Source organism: Xenopus tropicalis, chromosome 3 (genome assembly GCF_000004195.4).
Source record: "Xenopus tropicalis strain Nigerian chromosome 3, UCB_Xtro_10.0, whole genome shotgun sequence".
Taxonomy (NCBI): Eukaryota; Metazoa; Chordata; class Amphibia; order Anura; family Pipidae; genus Xenopus; species Xenopus tropicalis.
The window spans coordinates 129,012,749-129,032,936 of NC_030679.2; the positions used below are offsets into that span (position 1 = coordinate 129,012,749).

Below are 20,188 nucleotides of genomic sequence, written 5' to 3' on the forward strand. Positions count from 1 at the left end.
CTGTATTTACATAGATCTTGATAAAGCTTACTTAGTTTGTACCTTTCCTTCTCCTTTAAAGCCAGGTGAAGCCAAGGTATAATTGACAAGTGTCAGTGGTCCCCAATGATTATCAAACTACATCTGTTGTAGCTATAAGGGCAATGAGCTCTAACACCCTTCTGACTTGCTAATTTGGATGGACAACTCCCTTCTGAATCCTTTTTCTTATCAAAGTAATACAAATCTCATTTTTCTACAGGTTCACTAGAATAAGTTTAACCCTGGAACCATAAGCCAATGCTGTGGGTTCAAGAAACAAGACATTTTCTAACAGGTCAACTTTTTATTTTTTTCATAAATAGAGTTTTCTAAGAACATTTTCAGAAATGATATTTCAAACTTTATATATACACATATTATATTATTATAGAAACAATGATAAGTATTGTAGAAAAATGCAGAAGCAGACCTATAATCTGAGCGGAGTCAAAGGTGGTTTATTTAGCCTGAATACATCAGCAATAAGGACAACATTTCAGTCTCCTTTATCAAGGCTTGATTAAGGCCTGATAAAGGGCCCAGAGGGCCTAAAACATTACCCTTCTCGCCTATGTATAAAGGCTAAATAAACCACCTTTGACACACCTCAAATTATTTATGTGCTTCTGGGTTTTTCTCTACTGATACACTGACCCCTTTGCAAGGGAAGGGTCTTCTGGTAAAGCGCCAAACACTTCTACAAATATGGTAGATCCAGCTCTCCATCATTGTGCCTTGTTTTTATAGTTATATCTGTTCTTTTCACATTTTATATTTTTAAGGACTTGTCACACTTTAACACACAACATTTATATTCCATTGTATAGATAGCAAAGATGGTGGGATCTACTGCCCTGCAAAGCAGGGAGAGCGGGGAAGTAGCAGGTATCAAATCATCACAGCAGGGCAGATGGACAGCAGCAGTGTAGTATACATATGTGATCTGTTATCCGGAAACCTACTTTCCAGAAAGCCCTTTTGCCATAGACACCATTTTAATCAAATAATACAATTTGTTTTTTAAATGATTTCCTTTTTTCTGTAGCAATAAAACAGTACCTTGTATTTGATCCCAATTAAGATATAATGAATCCTTATTGGAGGATACACATATCCAATTCAGTTTAATTCGTGTTTACATTTTTTTTGTGGACTTAACATATGGAAATATAAATTACAGGAAGTTCCCTCATCCAGAAAGGTCCCAAGCATTCTGGATAATAGGTCCCATACCTGTATTAGAATTTCTTATCCCATTTCTTTCACAAAAAGCAGGTTTCCTTTACACTTGGCCACCATGGCGATGACACTAAGTCATTTAAAGAAGAAAAGGTTTAAGCTCCAGAGAAACAAATATTACCCAATTGGGAAAACAAAATTGCACAGGCTAAAATGATCAAACTACAATAGAAACTAACAATTTAGGTTTTTGCACCTTGACAAAGATGATTTCTATCCTAAATAGAACCAAGAGGCTGGTGGCCCGGAACATATGTCCTATGTGTACATAAATAAATAATTACCAAATATGAGTCAGTTTTAAGCTCGTAAGGGATAAAACAAGAGACAAGCAGCAATGCTTCATTTTTCTAAATGAGTATTGTTGTCCATCAGCAGGTTTGTCCTTAGTATAGAGTTAACCCCCTCGCCACTGATGTGTGAGGCACAAATCTGGGAAGCTGTGTTTAGCATGAGTCGGGCTTCTCCTTAAGGCTTAGTAAAGGCTGAAAGACACAATATCCGGTAGCTTAGTACTTAGTGTGATTTACAATAACTAAACAGCCTTGGAAATGTCATGCTTATCTGATAAAATATATACAGGATAGGGTTCTTTCATTCTACAATATTATATAAAAGGATAAATATACACAATAAAGATAACAGGAATGGCTGCAAAAAATAAATCAACAATTTGGGAATAAAACTTTTATTTGTAACCCTATGATACTTTATGAAGGCCTAAAGAGAAAGGACATTATTATAATTCATTTTAGTTTTGGGAGTAAAGGTATCAGACCCCTTATCCAGAAAGTTCAGGATTATGGAAAGACCATCTCCCATAGACTCCATTATAATCAAATAATAAACACTTTTAAAAAGGGTTTCCTTATAAATTGTAATAATAAAACAGTACCTGTATTTGATCCTAACTAAGATATAATTAATCCTTATTGGAGCCAAAACAATTCTAATGGTTTTAATTACTGTTTAAAATTTTTTTTTGTTTTAGCAAACTTAAGGTAGGAAATCCAAATTCTGGAAAAAAACCCTTATCCAGAAAACCCCAGGTCCCAAGCATTCTGGATAACGGGTCCCATACCTGTAATAAAATACAAAAAAATTCACAAATCATTTACCACTCCAGTGATATAGGCAAAACAGGCAACTGCATTGTATATTCCCTAACGGTGGTTGCTTCAGGCCTAGCCTGAGAGTCAGTTAGGGACAGATCCAGGGACAATGCCTATTAGCTCTCCTAGATACTACTGGTATGAGCTCAATAAAAGTAAACACTTCTTTGATGTCCTCACTATTCTTGGAACTGTGGGTGAATCCCTGATTCAGCAATGTTGCTCTAAACTTAGGGTGGCCATACATGGGCCGATTGTAGCTGCCAATATCGGTCCCTTAGACCGATTAGGCAGCTTATCAGCCCGTGTAGGGGCAGCAACGACAGGCATGCCCGACTGATACCTGGCCTGAAATTGGCCAGATATGGATCTGGCAGGTTAAAGGATTTAGTCGGATCGGATTTAGATTTCGTCGGAACCGACTGCGCTTATTGCCATTGCTGTGCCCATTGCCTTGGCGAGGTCGCCAAGCGAGCAGATCTTAACATGTATGGCCACCTTAAGGTTGGCCATGACAAATGGTTGGGCCTAAACTGGGGAGCTTGAGTTATCTGTACAACCACCACTGACCTATGTACTGGATGTGATTGACAGTTTTCCTGTAGATGCACAGAATATCAAGAAAGATAAAGATCTTCCAACCCTACTGTTCAGAGACTGTCTGATACACAATACAGAAAATAGCCATATTGTACATGTCCTGCATCAGTTTAGAAACCTTGCATCTCATCTCCCAGATATGACCAAGACCAATCCAGCTTTTTCCAGCACATGTGACAAGGAAAGGAAGTGTGAAGAAACTTTAATGTCTCACCTTCGTCTCCTCTTTTCCAGGTGGGTTGCGCAGTAGAATGAAGAGAGGCGCAAAAACAAGGTTTATTATACCTAATATAATCATTAACCATTTGAACCCAACAGCCTTGGCAATGGCTCCTCCACATGACGGGCCTAGGAATTGAGTAAAGAAAATAAAATATAAATAGGTAAAGAGCCATGATAACGTCATTAGTACGGTCAGATTTTGTACACATGGTATTATTGTTGGTTGCTCAATAGAACAGTAAATTTCAGCTATATAAATGCACATAAGTTTGAGAGCTCTGGTGTAGAAACCCATATTGGCTGCTCCATGTACAAGTCAGAAGCAAAATGAAATATGCACACGTTAGTACAGAAGGAATATTTAAATGGTTACATACCCAGTGCATAACCAATACACAGAGCAATATCAGAGATGGCGTATATGCCCCCATAGTTAGAAGTGTGCCGTAAGTCTACCAGATGTGCCATGAGTGGCATTACTGATGTCTCCATCATTCCAAAGCCAATTCCCAGTGCAGCGCTAGGTCCAATGAGGTAATAAATATTTAAAGCTAAAGGCATCTAGGATAGAAAATGAGCAACACTTTTCATTAGACATAGCAAGGAATGGCCTAACACATTTCATGACTGAAAGGGCAACTACTCTTTATATTTACTCTTTATTTTTTATTCTAGTGTTGCAGAAAGCTGTATAATGGGAATAAACTGCCACTGCCACTTTAAATGCAGCTTTTAAGGAGAAAGGCTCCATAGTAACAAGAGGGCTGAAGGTGAGCCATTTCCCCATTGGCTTATTTATTATGCATATTAGTACAGTAGGTGAACCCATTTTTATTGATGCTTGTATTTAGGGAATGGTACTTACACATATGACACTGATCCCTAGAATGAGCATTCCAAGCATAATGCATAACCACCTAGTGTAGGAAAGATAATCAGGTGAAACCTTTAATAATAAGATATGGCATAGTAGGGCAGCTCTAACAAAATTAAAATGACTGACCTCCCAATTTTTTGTGCAAGCTCCGCAAATACATTCAGACAAATGAAATATGCGACAATACAGGGTAGAAAACACAGTCCTGGGAAAAAAAATATTGATATAAAGTGTCAAATCATAACCTCAAATAAAAATATTTGAATATTGCTTATCTCTGCAAAAGGAAAAAATTGCAAGAGGGCAATGTGCATTTTCAGTCTTGCATAAGTCTCCATTTTTCTCAGGTTATCCGACTTTTTTTTTTTTACCCATTACGATAATTTATTGTGAAAAATGTATTTATGCAATTCTATACCCACTAGCTCATAAAAAGCAAGCTTGGGTTGGGCAGAAGCGGGAAACCACTTTAAAATACTTCATTAAACCATGATAACTGCCTAAATAACTACCATAAGACCATATGCTGATCTTTACTGGTTGCTGCGTCTGTGTCTTGGCTTGCATATTGTTACTCCAGCAGCTCAGCTGTATTTTTGCTATTGGGATGTACCATTATGCACTGCTAGGCAGTGTGAATTATTTCTGTCAATAAGCTTTTTCCTCCTTGATGGAGAGAGCTTCAGAGGGAACAAGGAAGCCAATTCAACACATTTTTTTCCTAATGCCAGTGGAGCTGTAGCATATGCTATATGCCACTGAATATGTGAATATGCCACTTTAGAAATAAACAGTGAATGTGTTAAATATAGTGCACATAATACTGTTAAAGGGGTTGAATCAACTTTTAGTATGTTATAGAGCAGGGATCCCCAACCTTTCATACCTGTGACCCACATTTAAATGGAAAAAGTGTTGGGGAGCAACCCAAGCATGAATAAGGTTCCTGGGGTAGCAAAGAGAGCTAAAATTGGCTACTTTATAGCCCCTATGTGGACTGGCAGCCTACAGAAGGCTCTGTTTGGCATTATACTTGGTTTTTATGCAACCAAAACTTGTCTCCTAACCAGAAATTCAAAAATAAGCACCTGCTTTGAGGCCACTGGGAGCAACATCCAAGGGGTTGGGAGCAACATGTTACTCACGAACCACTGGTTGTGGATCACTGATGTAGAGAGTGATAGTCTGAGACAATTTGCAGTTGGTCTTTTATTATTTGTAGATTTTTAGTTATTTCATCTTCAGTTTAGCAGCTCTCCAGTTTGGAGTTTCATCAGCTATTTGGTTGCTAGGGTCCAAGTTACCTTAGAAACCAGGGAGTGGTTTGGGCGAGAGACTGGTATATGAATAGGAGAGGGTCTGAATAGTAAACAAAGTTACAAAAAGTAACAACAACAATACAATTGTAGCCTTACAGATCAATAGTTTTTTGGCTGCCGGGGTCAATGACTCAGTTGGAAGAAGGCAGCAAATAATTAAAAAAAACTATAACAAATAAATAATGAAGACCAATCGAAAAGTTGCTTATAATTGGCCATTCTATAAGTCTAAAAGTTAACCTAAAGGTGAACCAACCCCTTTAATGCAATGCTAGGATGCTGGTGATGCCTTCTGCTAAACTGAATGAGTAGGGTAGCATGTCTGGAATTATTCCACACATAAATTAATATATAGGATTCTGCAAATTTAAAATGTATGTTTTAGCTTGACAACAAAGGTATTCCAAACCCTGCAGCTATCTTGTAGCTATCTTGTATTCCTGCCTCACTGTGAAACTTTGTATATTTCTTTGTATATTTTTTGGTTAGAGAGGAATGAAGGAACTGGATAAAAGCCAGAGGGAAGGCTATTGGAACAATAAATGTAGGGGTTACAGTACCAGAAGCATGAATATCTCTCTTGTAAAACCCTTAGCAAGATGAACATGGGCGTGCATTCAGTAAAATACACAGAGAACAAAACTGGAAAACCAATCTTGAATTAAATGGCATGTATTCCTTATGGTTTACCCTATGGTTTAGTCTTATGTGAAGTGAAGGGAGAATGTGGATAGCTACAGACCCCATTAAAACCAGTGTCTGACTGGAGCACCAGGGGCCCACCGGAATTGGTGCCTGGGGCCCCCCATCCCAGTCACAAGCTCACGCACCACCCCCTTTGCAACAAGGGCTCCTGGTGGGGGAGTGGGGAGGGGCAGCGCACATCTTCCATGTATGGGGAGCGGGTTGGGTTGGGTTGGTGGAGGCCGTAGGACCCATCAGGTATTTTCCAAGTGTCCCTTCGGCCCAGTCCGACCCTGATTAAAACACAATGATCCATCTTTTATTGACACACTTAACAGAACAGAACTTACCAAGTTGATATCGGGGGGCACACATGGTTTCCATCATTCTAATAGGTAAAGTTGTCTCCAGCATGCCAAAAGTAAGATTACAGATACAGAGACCCACTACAGAAGAAAGAGTTTATTACACAAATACCTGGTTAATTGGCGCACAACTTAATCTTTATTACTTCTCCCTATGGTGCTTATCAGCTATGGTAACAGGGCAACAGCAACATTAATTTCCCATTCACTCGAATAGCCAAAATATATCTAAAAATTAAATACAAACTTAAAACTCAGTCACACTAATACCCTGAATTCTGTACTTGAGGCGGCACCTATGTTAAGTCAGTAAGTTTTTGTAGTGGCATTGTGTTTCCTAGTAGTGTTATGTTCAGCTTCTACATTGTTAAGTAAGAACTGTTGCATGGAAAATCTTATGTAGGGAGTGATAGGGAATTGTGGAGATGTCTTCCCTTCCAAAGATGTGGAATACTGTATCCAGACATATTAGACATTAGAATACTTGGATAATATAGATATATATATATATATATATATATATCTATATATATAATTTTATCCATATATATCTATCTATCTAATTTTATCCATATCTATCTATATATCTTTATCCATATCTATATATCTATCTATCTATATATCTATCTATCTATATATCTATCTATCTATATATCTTTATCCATATCTATATCTATCTATCTATATATCTATGGATAAAATTATATATATATATATATATATATATAGATATATCTCTGTATATCTCTGTATATCTCTGTATATCTCTGTATATCTCTGTATATCTCTGTATATCTCTGTATATCTCTGTATATCTCTGTATATCTCTGTATATCTCTGTATATCTCTGTATATCTCTGTATATCTCTGTATATCTCTGTATATCTCTGTATATCTCTGTATATCTCTGTATATCTCTGTATATCTCTGTATATCTCTGTATATCTCTGTATATCTCTGTATATCTCTGTATATCTCTGTATATCTCTGTATATCTCTGTATATCTCTGTATATCTCTGTATATCTCTGTATATCTCTGTATATCTCTGTATATCTCTGTATATCTCTGTATATCTCTGTATATCTCTGTATATCTCTGTATATCTCTGTATATCTCTGTATATCTATATATATAGCATGAATTGGCTGTAGTTTTGTATATCTATGCTTTGTTTGCAGGAGCTACAGGGCCAACCAAAAGTATTCATATGCACTACATCACTTTTTTGGCAATTCCATGCTTATTGGTCATCAAACTCTTTAGAAGACTCCTGGCATTTATATTTCAGCTGTTTTATCTCTGTACCCAGGGTTTGCAGGAGAAAGGATACAGTACAGTGATTAGTTTAAGATATTTATAGTCATATCTTGTGACAGAAGATGGATATAAAGGGAAACCTTATTCCCATACAATGTAGGTCTCTATAAAAATATATCACATAAAATAGCTTATGATATAAAGTGTTGGTTAAGTATTCATTCTGGGGGCACAGTTTCCCTTGTTCTCACCTGCTGCCACCAAAATGTAAGGATCCATGAGAAGATTTTTGTAGGGTGTTGCAGGAACATCCTATTTGAAAAGAAAGAATGGTTTAATCTTCCCTGTCTTTCCTTTACCCTTTTATAACCCACTGATAGCAGGTAAGCAAAAATGTAGTTACTTACCACTGTGGAGAATCTTGTAGGTCGAAGTATACAAAGCTGTAGTACTATTAATAAAGAGAAAGTAGGTAGTTATTATATGATAATTGGATACATGTCACAAGAGATAGCTAATAGAACTGCAGGGACAGGTGCCAAAATTTTGTCAAACTAGAGTTAAATAGGTAGCTGTCCCTCTATAAAGAAACACCATAAACCAATACAGAGGCTCCAGTCCTCGTAGCCTAGAATTGTGTGTCTCTATGGAAGGTCCTCAATAAATCAAATAATTTAGCTGGATATGGTGAATCTGCAGGGCAGGTACTTCACAACTGTCTTAAATTGGATTGTAAAACAACAGAACCACCCGCTTAAACTCAGGTTTTTTTTTTTGTTTCTTTTTTTAATAGGCCAGGAATTTGCCTATTGTATTGTATTAGTGATTGAGCTATGAATTATTTCTCAGTACTTGGATACGGATCACCACAATAATATATGTTGTTGACCCACCCTCTATAGGGTTATAGGGCTGTCATGTTTCAAGGTTTTAAATTACATAATGGGTCAAGGGACTACTAACTTTTGAGGAAGTGGCACAAAATGCGCCAAGCGTGTGGTCCGGTGGGATATACATATATATGTTCACTATATTAATTATTTTAGAAGTCCCGGTGGTGCTCCATGTACATAGACTTTTAATGTCCTCTGTTCTAAGGGCATGCAACATTACGGTAGCAAATATGTGACTCCAGTCAGTAGAATTTACAGTGCTTTTGTTCCTAAGGGAAGAGTGTACATGTACTTATATAGTCAGTGGGAAAGCCAAGTTGATAATCAAAGATTAAGTAATAATTCACATGATTCCCAATTAATAGATGGCTTAAAAAAGGCAAAAAGCCCCAAATCTACTTGAGTTATTTCCCTAAGACGCTAAAGTCACTGCGGTATGTTGGTTAGCTTTCTGTTGCCATAAAGTATCAACGTATCTTCTCACCTCCATCAAGAAGAGCCAATGCTGCTATAGCTAGAAATGGAGCAGACTTTCCAACAAACTCATACATGGCAGAACCAAAAGGAGGCCCCGCTGCAAGAAGAGAGACAATATGTAAGAGCTACAATAGAAATATGTATTATGGTGATCCCCACATTTGTAACCATTTTTTTCAGACACATATGCTTTATTACATATATGTCAAACACAAGGCCCGCGGGCCAAATCCGGCCCACCTGGCCATTTTATGTGGCCCTTGGTGAGTGTGTCTGACCATCCAGCCTGATCAATTTCCATTTTCCTCACAAAGTAACTAAGACTAAAGGGTATATTTATCATGCTGTGTAAAAAGTGGAGTGAGGGATTACCAGTAATGTTGCCCAAGGCATCCAATCAGTAATCAGATTTCAACAGTAGCAAAGCATATATTGGCTGCTATGAGCAACATCACCGGTAATGTCTTACTCCACTTTTTATACATTGTGATAAATATACCCCTTAGTAAAATACTAAGTATATTAATAAAAAATTTGGCCCGCGACTAAGCCTGTGTTTTAGATTTCGGCCCCCTTATGTGATTGAGTTTGACACCCCTGCTTTATTAAGACCGAGTGAATACAGGCAGGGCTGTATTCACGGGGGCAGTTGCAGGCCTCTGTGCACCAAAATGGAGACACTTAAGGCAAGTCAAACAAAGTGGGGGTAAAAATGTGGATTACACCGATTTAGAGAGTCTCCTCTGGAATTACAGCTGGACTTAGAGCATTAAGAAAAAATAACTTACCAAGCACCCCAATGGCAACACCACTCAAAGCTATACCCATGGCTTTCCCTCTTTCGGCATCATCTGGAAACACATGTGCCAGCATGCCCAGAGCTGAAGGGACAGATATTTACAATAAAACCAAGAAGCAGGAATAATGTCTATTTGCTGAATATACAGGACTTAAGATACAATAAAGAATTTATTCACACATGAGAATAATTTGATTAATTCTTGATGCTACTCAATGCTCATTTTTGTTCTTGCACACATTTGAATAGACCTTCTGCAATATCATTTTTAATTCTTAACTAGGGTTCACATGCTTATGCTACACGCTTCCAAAATTTCAGATACTTCCACAGGTATCTGCAAACATCCCTGGTATACAATGATTGGGGGGCACAGTTTCAAGATCACAACGATGGCATCATTTACCCCTTTATTTTTATTAGCAATTGCACCCGGCAGTGAGAGAGCCCATTTTGGAAGTGGCACAATCGGGCACTCAGATTCTGCTTTTGTGCTTCCTGTAGTACAGGTATGGGATCCCTTATCCGAAAACCCGATATCCGGAAAGCTCTGAATTACAGAAAGCCTGGCTCCCATAGACCCCATTTTTTTTTGTATATTCTTTATTTTCAGTTTTGTATTTATACAGTACACATCAGAACTGAACCGCTTTTTACTATAGGCGTAATAGATACTTCATATATTGAGATGAGACAAATATGCTTAAATTATTTGCAATCATGCATGATATTATACCAGTTTTCATAATATTCTGCTTTAACAAGATTATTTACAATAGCTTTTTAGTATTTATTATACTTAGTTAAGCTGTGACGGTGTTGTCTCCTGTTGCTGTCATTATTACCCTGTTGTTGTCTGATATGGTACTGAAGGAAAAAAGAATGGTAAGGAGGGGAAGGGAAATAACTTTTTCCAAAAACCAGAGAATGAAAGGGGAGAGAGAATATCCATAATAAGGGGGAGAGAGAATATCCATAATAAGGGGAACAGAACTTGGAAGTGCTCAGTCGCTCAGCCGCTCCGTTGTTAACCTCATATCGTTTCCAGCAGTTAACGTTAGACCTTTTCATGTAAATCTGCTTTTTAGTAGTGCTCCTAGTCCGGTTTCATTCATTTATCTTTATAAGATTCTAGGAACATAACCCATGGGGACCATGTCAAGACAAATTTGTCTGGTGTCCCCTGGACATTACTAAGTAGTTCTTCCATCCGCATTACATTTCCCATCTCTTTAACCCATTAATTTATAGTTGGGGGGATAGTAGATTTCCAGTGGCGTGGTATCACTGTCCTGGCAGCCCCCAAGCAGAAGCCTAAGAGGGACCTTTTATATTTGGTAACTGAACCTGGGAGGATTGAGAGGATGCCTATCAAAGGGTCGGGTTTCAGGTCTAGGCCTGTGCAGGAGTTAATAACCTTAAATATTTGTTCCCAGAATGGGATCAGTACTAAACATTTCCACCAGATGTGCAAAGGGGTCCCTATGTCTATTCCGTATCTCCAGCACTGGTTCGTAACCGTGGGGTAAATCTTATGTAAAATTTCGGGGCATTTGTACCACCTTGAGATTATTTTATAATTTGTCTCTTGAGCTTTGCAAGCTATAAGATGTGTCTGCAGCTCCCCCTCCCACCTCCTAGTGAATTTGGGTAACATAGTAGTTTTGCTAGCGGTAAGTAACTGATATAATATCGAAATTGTATGCTGCACCGGAGTTATTTGTAAGCATAATTCTTCAAAGGGAGTGGGGGGGAGGGCTACACTTTGTTTGTTACCTGGGCCATAGACCCCATTTTAATAAAATAATTCAGATTTTTAAAATTGATTTCCTTTTTCTCTGTAACAATAAAAAACAGCTTTGTATTTAATCACAAATAAGATATAATGTATCCTTACTGGATGTAAAATAATCCTATTGGGTTTAATTAATGTTTTATTGAATTCTTAGTAGACTTAAGGTATGAAGATCCAAATTACAGAAAGACCCCTTATCCGGAATACCCTTGGTCCCGAGCATTCTGGATAACAGGTCCTATACCTGTATCTGAAAAGCCTCTACATCTGCCTCACCATCTCTCTGTTAACCCTTTATTACCAGCTTACCAATTTGCTTCATATGTTATTTTTAAAAATACCCTATAATCATCTGTATTATAATTAACTCTTTGTTGGAAATGCCATCTTTACCCCTAAAATTCCCAGTCACCTACTCATTAATTTCCTATTATTCTGGCAATTTTGTATTATCTTCCCCCCCAATGCCTGTCGTATTTCTTGCCTGTTGACCTCTTTGCACCTCACCAATGAGTTTATTTGCATTAATCATCACATTGGCACTGCTTATGCTAAGCGTTATGTGGCAATAAGTATATAGCTGGCATTGCGTATATCTAGATGTGTCTTCTGTGGGCATTCAACCTGAAGTTGGCATTACATATATATTCCTGTGTTTTTTGTGGATATTACAAATGAAATTGGCACTGTATATTTATATATATATATATATATATTATATATATATATATATATACACATACACACACACACACACACACTGATATGTGTTCTGTGGGCATTAAACACAAAGGTGGCTCTAAATTCTGCTGCATGCAATATTTGTACCACAAAGAGCACCAAGGGCAGTTATCAAACTTGAGATTGGATAATGGTAAGGTGGGACCGGGGGGGAAGCACCTATTGAAGCAGTTGTCTTAGGTGCCAAAATACTTTGGCCCAGCCCTGACCAGCACTTCAGGTTATGTTCCATAATGAAGTAGAAACACAGATCACACAAGCTTTCCAAGTGTGCCTTATACAAATAAACACTGATATATTGTACAAGATTATTTTTTAAGAGTTAATATCCAATGGTAGATTTTTACTTATTTGTTACCTGCTATGGAAAAGCTAATAAACTATAACAAGTGCCATGAGGGACATGTTTAGCTAATGCATAACTGTCTGAAGCATTTCTTTTTCCTTTCATTAACGTCCTAACAAAGGTTCTAAATAACACGCTGTCAGTCCATTATAGTTTTCATGCCTTCAATACCAAATTAGTATTGTTTATACTTCAGTTGTACACAGAAGTCAGAGAAAAAAACAAAGGCAGATACTGCACAGTCGCAAGCATATAAAAGGGGCTAAATATCATCATAAATCATCCATACAATAACTCCCAATATACAGAACTCAGGAGACATGTAAAGGAATGTAAAGGAATTGCATGGTTATCATTCAGACACCTTATATAATTCCTGTCCAGTATTTCACAATTTGAAGGCAGGACCACATAATGTGAAGTAGATTGGCTTGAGGGTGATGGCAAGGCAGTGTGGGCAAGCAGGAGATCTATCTGGGTACGTTTTACTTATTTGAATGGGGCTGTAGTAAAACCGATGTAGAATTTTAAAGTTTACTAATTTATCTCTAGTGAAGATTAAAAACTGGTATGCAGAATCTCAGTATGTCAGATACCCATTATCATAGGTTGAAAATATTACCTGGCACAGCAGTAAAAGATGATCCAATTCCCTGCAACCCCCTGGCCACACAGAGAAAGGCATAGGAATCGGCAAAGGCAAACACTGCAACATACAAAGAGGCATCAATTAGAAATACAGTGCAAGTAAAGGCATCACAGTGAACTTACTGGCCACTAACTCATAACAGCCAATGAAATCAGCACATACTTTATTATTGTTTCATTTTAACACTTAATTCAAAAGGATTATTGATATTTCCCAAATATATACTGAATTCTTGTTTTTGTTAAGTTGTAACATTAAATTAGGCCTGTGTTTTCAGACTCTTAGGGGCACATTTACTAATCCATGAATGTCCGAAAAGCGCCCGAATGCGTTTTTTTTGTAATGATCGGTATTTTGTGACTTTTTCGAGCGCTCAATACGAAAGTCGCGACAATTCGCGAAAGTCGTACTGGCTATGAAAAAGTTGCAACAATTCACGAAATTTGTAATGGCAATGAAAAAGTCGCGACAATTCACAAAAGTCATAATGGCTATGAAAAAGTTGCGAAAATTTGCGAAAGTCGTACTGGCTATGAAAAAGTTGCGACAATTCGCGCAAGTCATAACGGCTAGGAAAAAGTCGCAAAATGTTCGTTTTCCAATCCGAATTTTTCCCATTCGGATTCGTGGATTAGTAAATCAGCCCCTTAGAGGCAGATTTACTAATCCACGAATCCAAATCCCGAAAGGGAAAAAATCGTATTGGAAACAAAAATTTTGCGACCTTTTCGTCGCCGTCGCGATTTTTCGTATTTTGTGCAACTTTTTCGTATCGAACGATAGCAAATGGTGGAAAAACCAATCTGATTTTTTCATGACAGTGCCGAAAAAGTCGCGGAAAATATGCGAAAAAATTGCGCCGGCTACGGAAAAGTCACAAAAATACCGATCATTACGAAAAAACGCATTCGGATGCCTTTGGACCGTTCGTGGATTAGTAAATCTCCCCCGAGTACTAGTTATGGAATAGTTAATGAACTGCTATAATCTGGCACAAGGTCCTATGTATTTAATTGCTACTGCCATTATATTAGAGGAAAACAAATTCACTACTTATAGTAGTACACTTACTTGTGTCAGATCAACCCTTTGGGGCCCATTAACTAAAGTATGAATAAGTACGAATGAAAAAAAATTGTTTTTTTTTTTGCGTTATTTCCACAATATATTCGTTAAACTACATGACGTTTTCGTGCTGTGTGTCAATTTTCGCGTCAAAATCGTATTTTGTCGCAAAGACTACAAACATTTCGGAATACATTCAAATATCGGTAGAGTGCCACTGAGTCCTGTGGAAGGCTTCCAAAACCATACATTGAAGTTTCAAAGCCAAAAAAGGTTATGCACCGTTTCCGATTGTTCGGATACGAAAATTTGTAACTTTTGGATCGTAAGTACGATATTTTCATACGTCTAGAAAAAGAATTTGTGAAATTTTCGATCATCAGAAATTATTGTATTTACTCAGAATTTTTGCCAATCGTACTTTTAAACATCCGAAATTTGGACTTTGATAAATGGGCCCCTTAGAGTTTGTAAATGCCTATTGTAATTATATGTAGGATACCAGGTGTAGATGAGAGCATACTTACTGAGAGTGGAGAGGAACATAATAATAGTGCCACAAAACAATGGGGCATCATATCCAGTTCTGTATGGAAAAGGTACATGAAGGAATTAATGTGGAGGAGACGGAGAGGCTCAATCAGATGTTGCAAGATACATTTAAATGAATATGAAGGATAAATAAAACTAAAAATTCAGCTAAATATGGTTTAATCAAGTTACCTGTTAATAATTTTGCCCACTATGGGGTTTGTCAGAAGCTGCAGCAAGGCTTTAATAGCAAGGAGGAGACCCACTAGCACATTCTCTTCATTTAAATAGTCCTTCTCCTCGTAGCACTGGGTTTGATTTCCAGCACTCTCTGTATTGTTAATGATCGAGTCGCGGTACAATGAAGAACCAGAGGAGTTGTTAAGCAGTACAGTTGTGTTTCTGTTCCCATACTCAGTGTCATAAAGTAAAGCTGGGGCGATTGGAGCTGCAAGAGAGATGCATGTTGGTCTCTTATTTTATTATTATTCTCTTTCATTCGAACTCTGACCCCAACTATAGAATTTTTTCCCCCCCTTCTTTACTTCTCCCTACAAGGGACTTCAAGTTCCAGAATCCATCACTTCACAATGAAACAAGGTGTGGGTAGAGTTGCAGGATTACATTGTGTGTCTAAGGAATGTTGGAAAATTGCTTGAGCGAGTATAAGGGTTTTCTTTACATTTTTGGAATTAGGTATGTCTATGTAGAAAAAAAATACATTTATATGCAGCTTTTCTATATAAACCCAGCTGGATGAGCTCAAGTCAAAAAGGAGGGCATATTTTCCCTTTAATAGATTCGCTAAAAGTAAAAGTAATAGTTAATGACAGGGGTCCCCAACCTTTCTTACTCGTGAGCCACAGTCAAATGTAAAAAGACTTGGGGAGCAACACAAGCACCATAAAAGTTCATGGAGGTGCCAAATAAGGCCTAAGATTGGCTATTAGGGGCCTCTATGCACACTATCAGCTTACAGGGGCTTTATTTGGTAGGAAATCTTGTTTTTATTCAACCAAAACTTGCCCCCAAGTCAGGAATTCAAAAATAACTCCCTGGTTTGGGGGCACTGAGAGCAACATCCAAGGGGTTGGTGAGCAACATGTTGCCCCCGAGCCACTGGTTGGGGATCACTGGTTAATGAGATAAACCCCTATATGTAATAGAGGTCTGCCCAGGTGCAGTAAGCCATAGCAACCAATAATATGTTTGCTTTTAAACAGGTGACCAGTAAATTCTACCTTCTGATTGGTTGCTATGTGTTACTGCTCCTTGGCAATCTTAGTGCTTTTTATTACAAAACCCCCAAAGACATAAGAGCCTATTTACTAATGCAATAAAATAATGTCAAATATTGGCACAGTCCACCATATTGTTCAACTACAATTTATTTAGAATTCCAGCATACACTTATTGTAATTGTAATTAAATGCTAAATTTGAGAGTTTAAAAGCATTGCACCAAAAAAAAGCCTAGTACTAAGGGAGTATTCAAAGCAAGACAGAGCACCCTTATTTCTTGTGTACAATGCAAGGTGAACTGGCGCTAAAGTTCATATATGGATAGAGGCGAGTGGTTTATTCATGGCTGGTTATGAATTGCAACTCTGTGCTCATTTTAGCAGTTATTGTGCCAATAAACTAGTAAATATCACTATAAAATTGCACTTGATTCAGTTATTACAAGACTTGCATATACCTGGAGCACATGGATACATACCTACAATAGTGAAGAGAATGTAATCCATAACCATAGCAACTGCAACCACAAACAGGATTAGCCATCGCGAGTCCCGCCGATATGCGGAGCATCCTGCCATAGTGTTATGGATTTAGGTACTCCTAAAATAAACAAACATATCTTAGCACAAATAAAACCAGCATTCTTTAATAACGTGTTGGTAGTCTATATATATATATATTCATTATTTATATGGTTTTATTTTTAAAGGGAAACTATACCCCCAGACAAAGCACATAGGTAAAACCCTGCTTCATCTAAATAAACCATTTTCATAAATATATACTTTTTTCGTAGTACAGTATGTGCCATTGGGTAATCCTAAATAGATAATTGCCATTTTAAGTACTAAGGGCCGCCCCCTGGGATCATAGGATTCATGTTGCACACAAACAAGCCAAGGCACACATGCATGCTAGGCCTCATCAGCCAATGAATGGGCAGAGTTCTGCCTTTTGCTCCCACACTACTTCCTGTTACAGTCAGAGCTGCATTATTTCCTGTCAGCTGATCTCTGAGGGAGCACACAGCCCATCACTAAATGGCGGCTCAAGGGAAAGGATGTAAAAGGGCAATATTTACTGATATATATGTTCCAGTTTGGCGAGATTTTCTTATTAGTAAAATTATTTAGCAGGCATGGATTTGCAGCGAATTTCTGAGTTTCCACCATTGGCCGATTGTTTTGCGAAACAGCTGAAAAATTTGTCACACGCGCCAAAACAATGCCACTTTTTTTTTTTTTTTTTTGAAGCACAACATTTTTGCCATCATTCACTCATCATTATTTTTAATAGGTCACTTAACATAATATAAACTATCTGTTGGTTACGTATTCATTTTGGGGGATATAGTTTCCCTTTAAAATATCGGGTTTTCTATTCTGCCTATGTTTTGGATAGGGAATGTTGTCTGGTTATTAGGGTCACTGCTTGTAATATATGTAATATATTATTACATAAATGCAACAGCCAAGTTGTATATAAGCCATAGCTGCTGCATCAAACATAAACAGCATGTTCAAATAATAATCCATGCTTTTAATTTATTTAGACACAGAGCCAGTGATGTTTGTTACACAGACAAACCTGGAAGCTGTATAAGCAAATATGACCCATAACATAATACCCATATATACACTTTGGATGCTTTAATTCTCTGAAACAAACAGCTGCCAAAATGTTACGTTCAGCTTAGTTGTAACATTAACCAGTGGCAGAACCAGAGAGACGTTTAAGGCTGATGCCACACGAGGCGTAGGGCTGAAATTTTTTCCGCTTGCCGAAAATTCACAGCCCTACGCCTGCTACTTGTGCCTGCACCCGAATGAATGGGATACGCTCGGGTGCAGGCACATGTAGCCGATATACGCATGAAAACGCGTGAGAATGCAAAGTCTCGCGTTTTCATGCGTATATCGGCTACATGTGCCTGCACCCGAGCGTATCCCATTCATTCGGGTGCAGGCACAAGTAGCAGGCGTAGGGCTGATTTTTCAGCAAGCGTTTTTCCGCTTGCCGAAAAAAATCAGCCCTACGCCGCGTGTGGCGTTTTTATGCTGCATATTTTCTAATTCTCTCAGCGGCTTAAAAACACCCGATATCATCATCCATAGAAATAACTTGAAAAGACTCTAGGCAAACCACACAAAGCGTAAATACGCTAGAAAACGCCTTAGCACGGATTTTTCAAGCGTTGGCTGAAATACGCCAGTATTTGCACAGCAAGCTATTCCTATGTATACACAAAGGCAGCTGCCAGACCTAGCTGAAATACGCAGCGTTTTTTACTATTTTGCACTATTAGCACCATGGAAACGGGATTTGCTACATCACCAGTTCTAGGCTGAAAAACGCCATAGTCTCGGGCTGTGTGGCTTGTGCAGCGTTTTTAGGCTGAGAAAATACGCAGCGTAAAAACGCCACATGTGGCATCAGCCTAACATGTACATTCCAGTTTGGTTGTCACATTATAGCTACGGCCAAAAACATTTTACCATATACATTCAGTTGCGTTAATCCATTAACCACTGCCAGGGCCAGAGAGGTGTTTAACGTGCACATTCAGGTTTGGTTGTTACATAAGACAGAACCACTGAAATACAGTTAGGTTGAATCATTAACCAGAATTAACCCAAACCAGAGATGTTTAACCTGTGTATTCAGGTTTGGTTGTTACATTAGCCAGCCCCAGAATCACTGAAATGGTTTAACATACACATTCAGTTTGGTTGTTATATTAAACAAGCCTGAGAGCACTCTGCTACAGAGCCAAGTGCTATACATCCTATGTGGCTCCCAATCCCAGGCTAGCCCATATCCCAACATACACATTGGCTGAACAGCTAGTTCTAAAACTAGCCAGACTCCCGTTGAGAAAAGCAGAATAAAAGAAGTTTGAGGCTATCAAAGCTATACTGTGCCTAACAAAGATAACAGAGAGCACCTTACCTGATACTCCTAGTGCTTCATTCTGAGCTGCAAAGGAAGGAGGGAAACCTACATACCCAATTACTTACAGCTGAATACTGCCATGCAGAGTAATTACCTGATTGCCTACAGCAGTGTCTGCACATACAGGCATTGCCCTCGCCCCGCTCACAGAACATACAGACGCACGTTGCCCGCAGGCATATTTCTTGTACAAATGCTAGTGAAGTTCTGTAGTAATATTGCAGTTGTCTGTATCCTGCTCCAGGGTGTGAGCCAAATGGATTTTATTTTAAAGGAATACTGTCATCGGAAAACATGTTTTTTTTCTAAATGCATCAGTTAATAGAGCTTTTTTTAATTTTGAAATTTCACACGGGGCTAGCCATATTCTTAATTTCCCAGGGTGTCACAGCCATGTGACCTATGCTCTGATAAACTTCAATCACACTTTACTGCTGCGCTGCAAGTTGGAGTGATATCCCCCCCTCCCAGCAGTTGATCAGCAGAACAATGGGAAGGGAGCAAGATAGCAGCTCCCAGTAGGTATCAGAATAGCACTCAATAGTAAGAAATCCAAGTCGGGCTTGGGACTCCTCCAGTTACATGGGAGTAGGAGAAACAATAGGTTAGCTGAAAGCAGTTCTAATGTGTAGCGCTGGCTCCTTCTGAAAGCTCAGACTCAGGCACAATGCACTGAGATGGCGCCTACACACCAATATTACAGCTAAAATACATTTGTTGGTTCAAGAATAAAATTTTAAATGATAGAGTGTAGATATTAATACTAAATTCATACATGTTAACAGCAATTCTCCATTAAATAATGGAAATAATTTGGTTTTCAAGAATTCAGAAAAGGCAAATGCTTAAAGGTTAAGTTAACATTCAGTATGTGATTGCATTGCATTTGGTCTTCAAATGGAGGTCACTGACCTCCGCACCCAAAAAACTATTGTGTAATGTAAACTATTGTGTTACTATGACACCTACCCTTCTTTAAAGGAGAATGCAAGTCAAAATGT

The 20,188-nt window shown here is 38.2% G+C and overlaps 1 protein-coding gene across 1 annotated transcript; it reads right to left on the bottom strand.

Moving 5' to 3' along the window:
- Window positions 1–817: 817 nt before the first annotated feature.
- Window positions 818–19,197, bottom strand: LOC733714 (novel solute carrier family 18 (vesicular monoamine) slca18 protein; the record flags this gene model as incomplete). The annotated part of the gene is given in 14 exon segments (NM_001044491.1): window positions 818–1,745; window positions 3,187–3,320; window positions 3,572–3,714; window positions 4,198–4,276; window positions 6,425–6,520; window positions 7,950–8,010; window positions 8,106–8,149; window positions 9,076–9,165; window positions 9,857–9,949; window positions 13,372–13,455; window positions 14,991–15,049; window positions 15,187–15,442; window positions 16,714–16,835; window positions 19,185–19,197. Coding segments are annotated over 13 exon segments (1,278 nt in total). The 5' UTR covers window positions 16,814–16,835; window positions 19,185–19,197.
- Window positions 19,198–20,188: the final 991 nt, after the last annotated feature.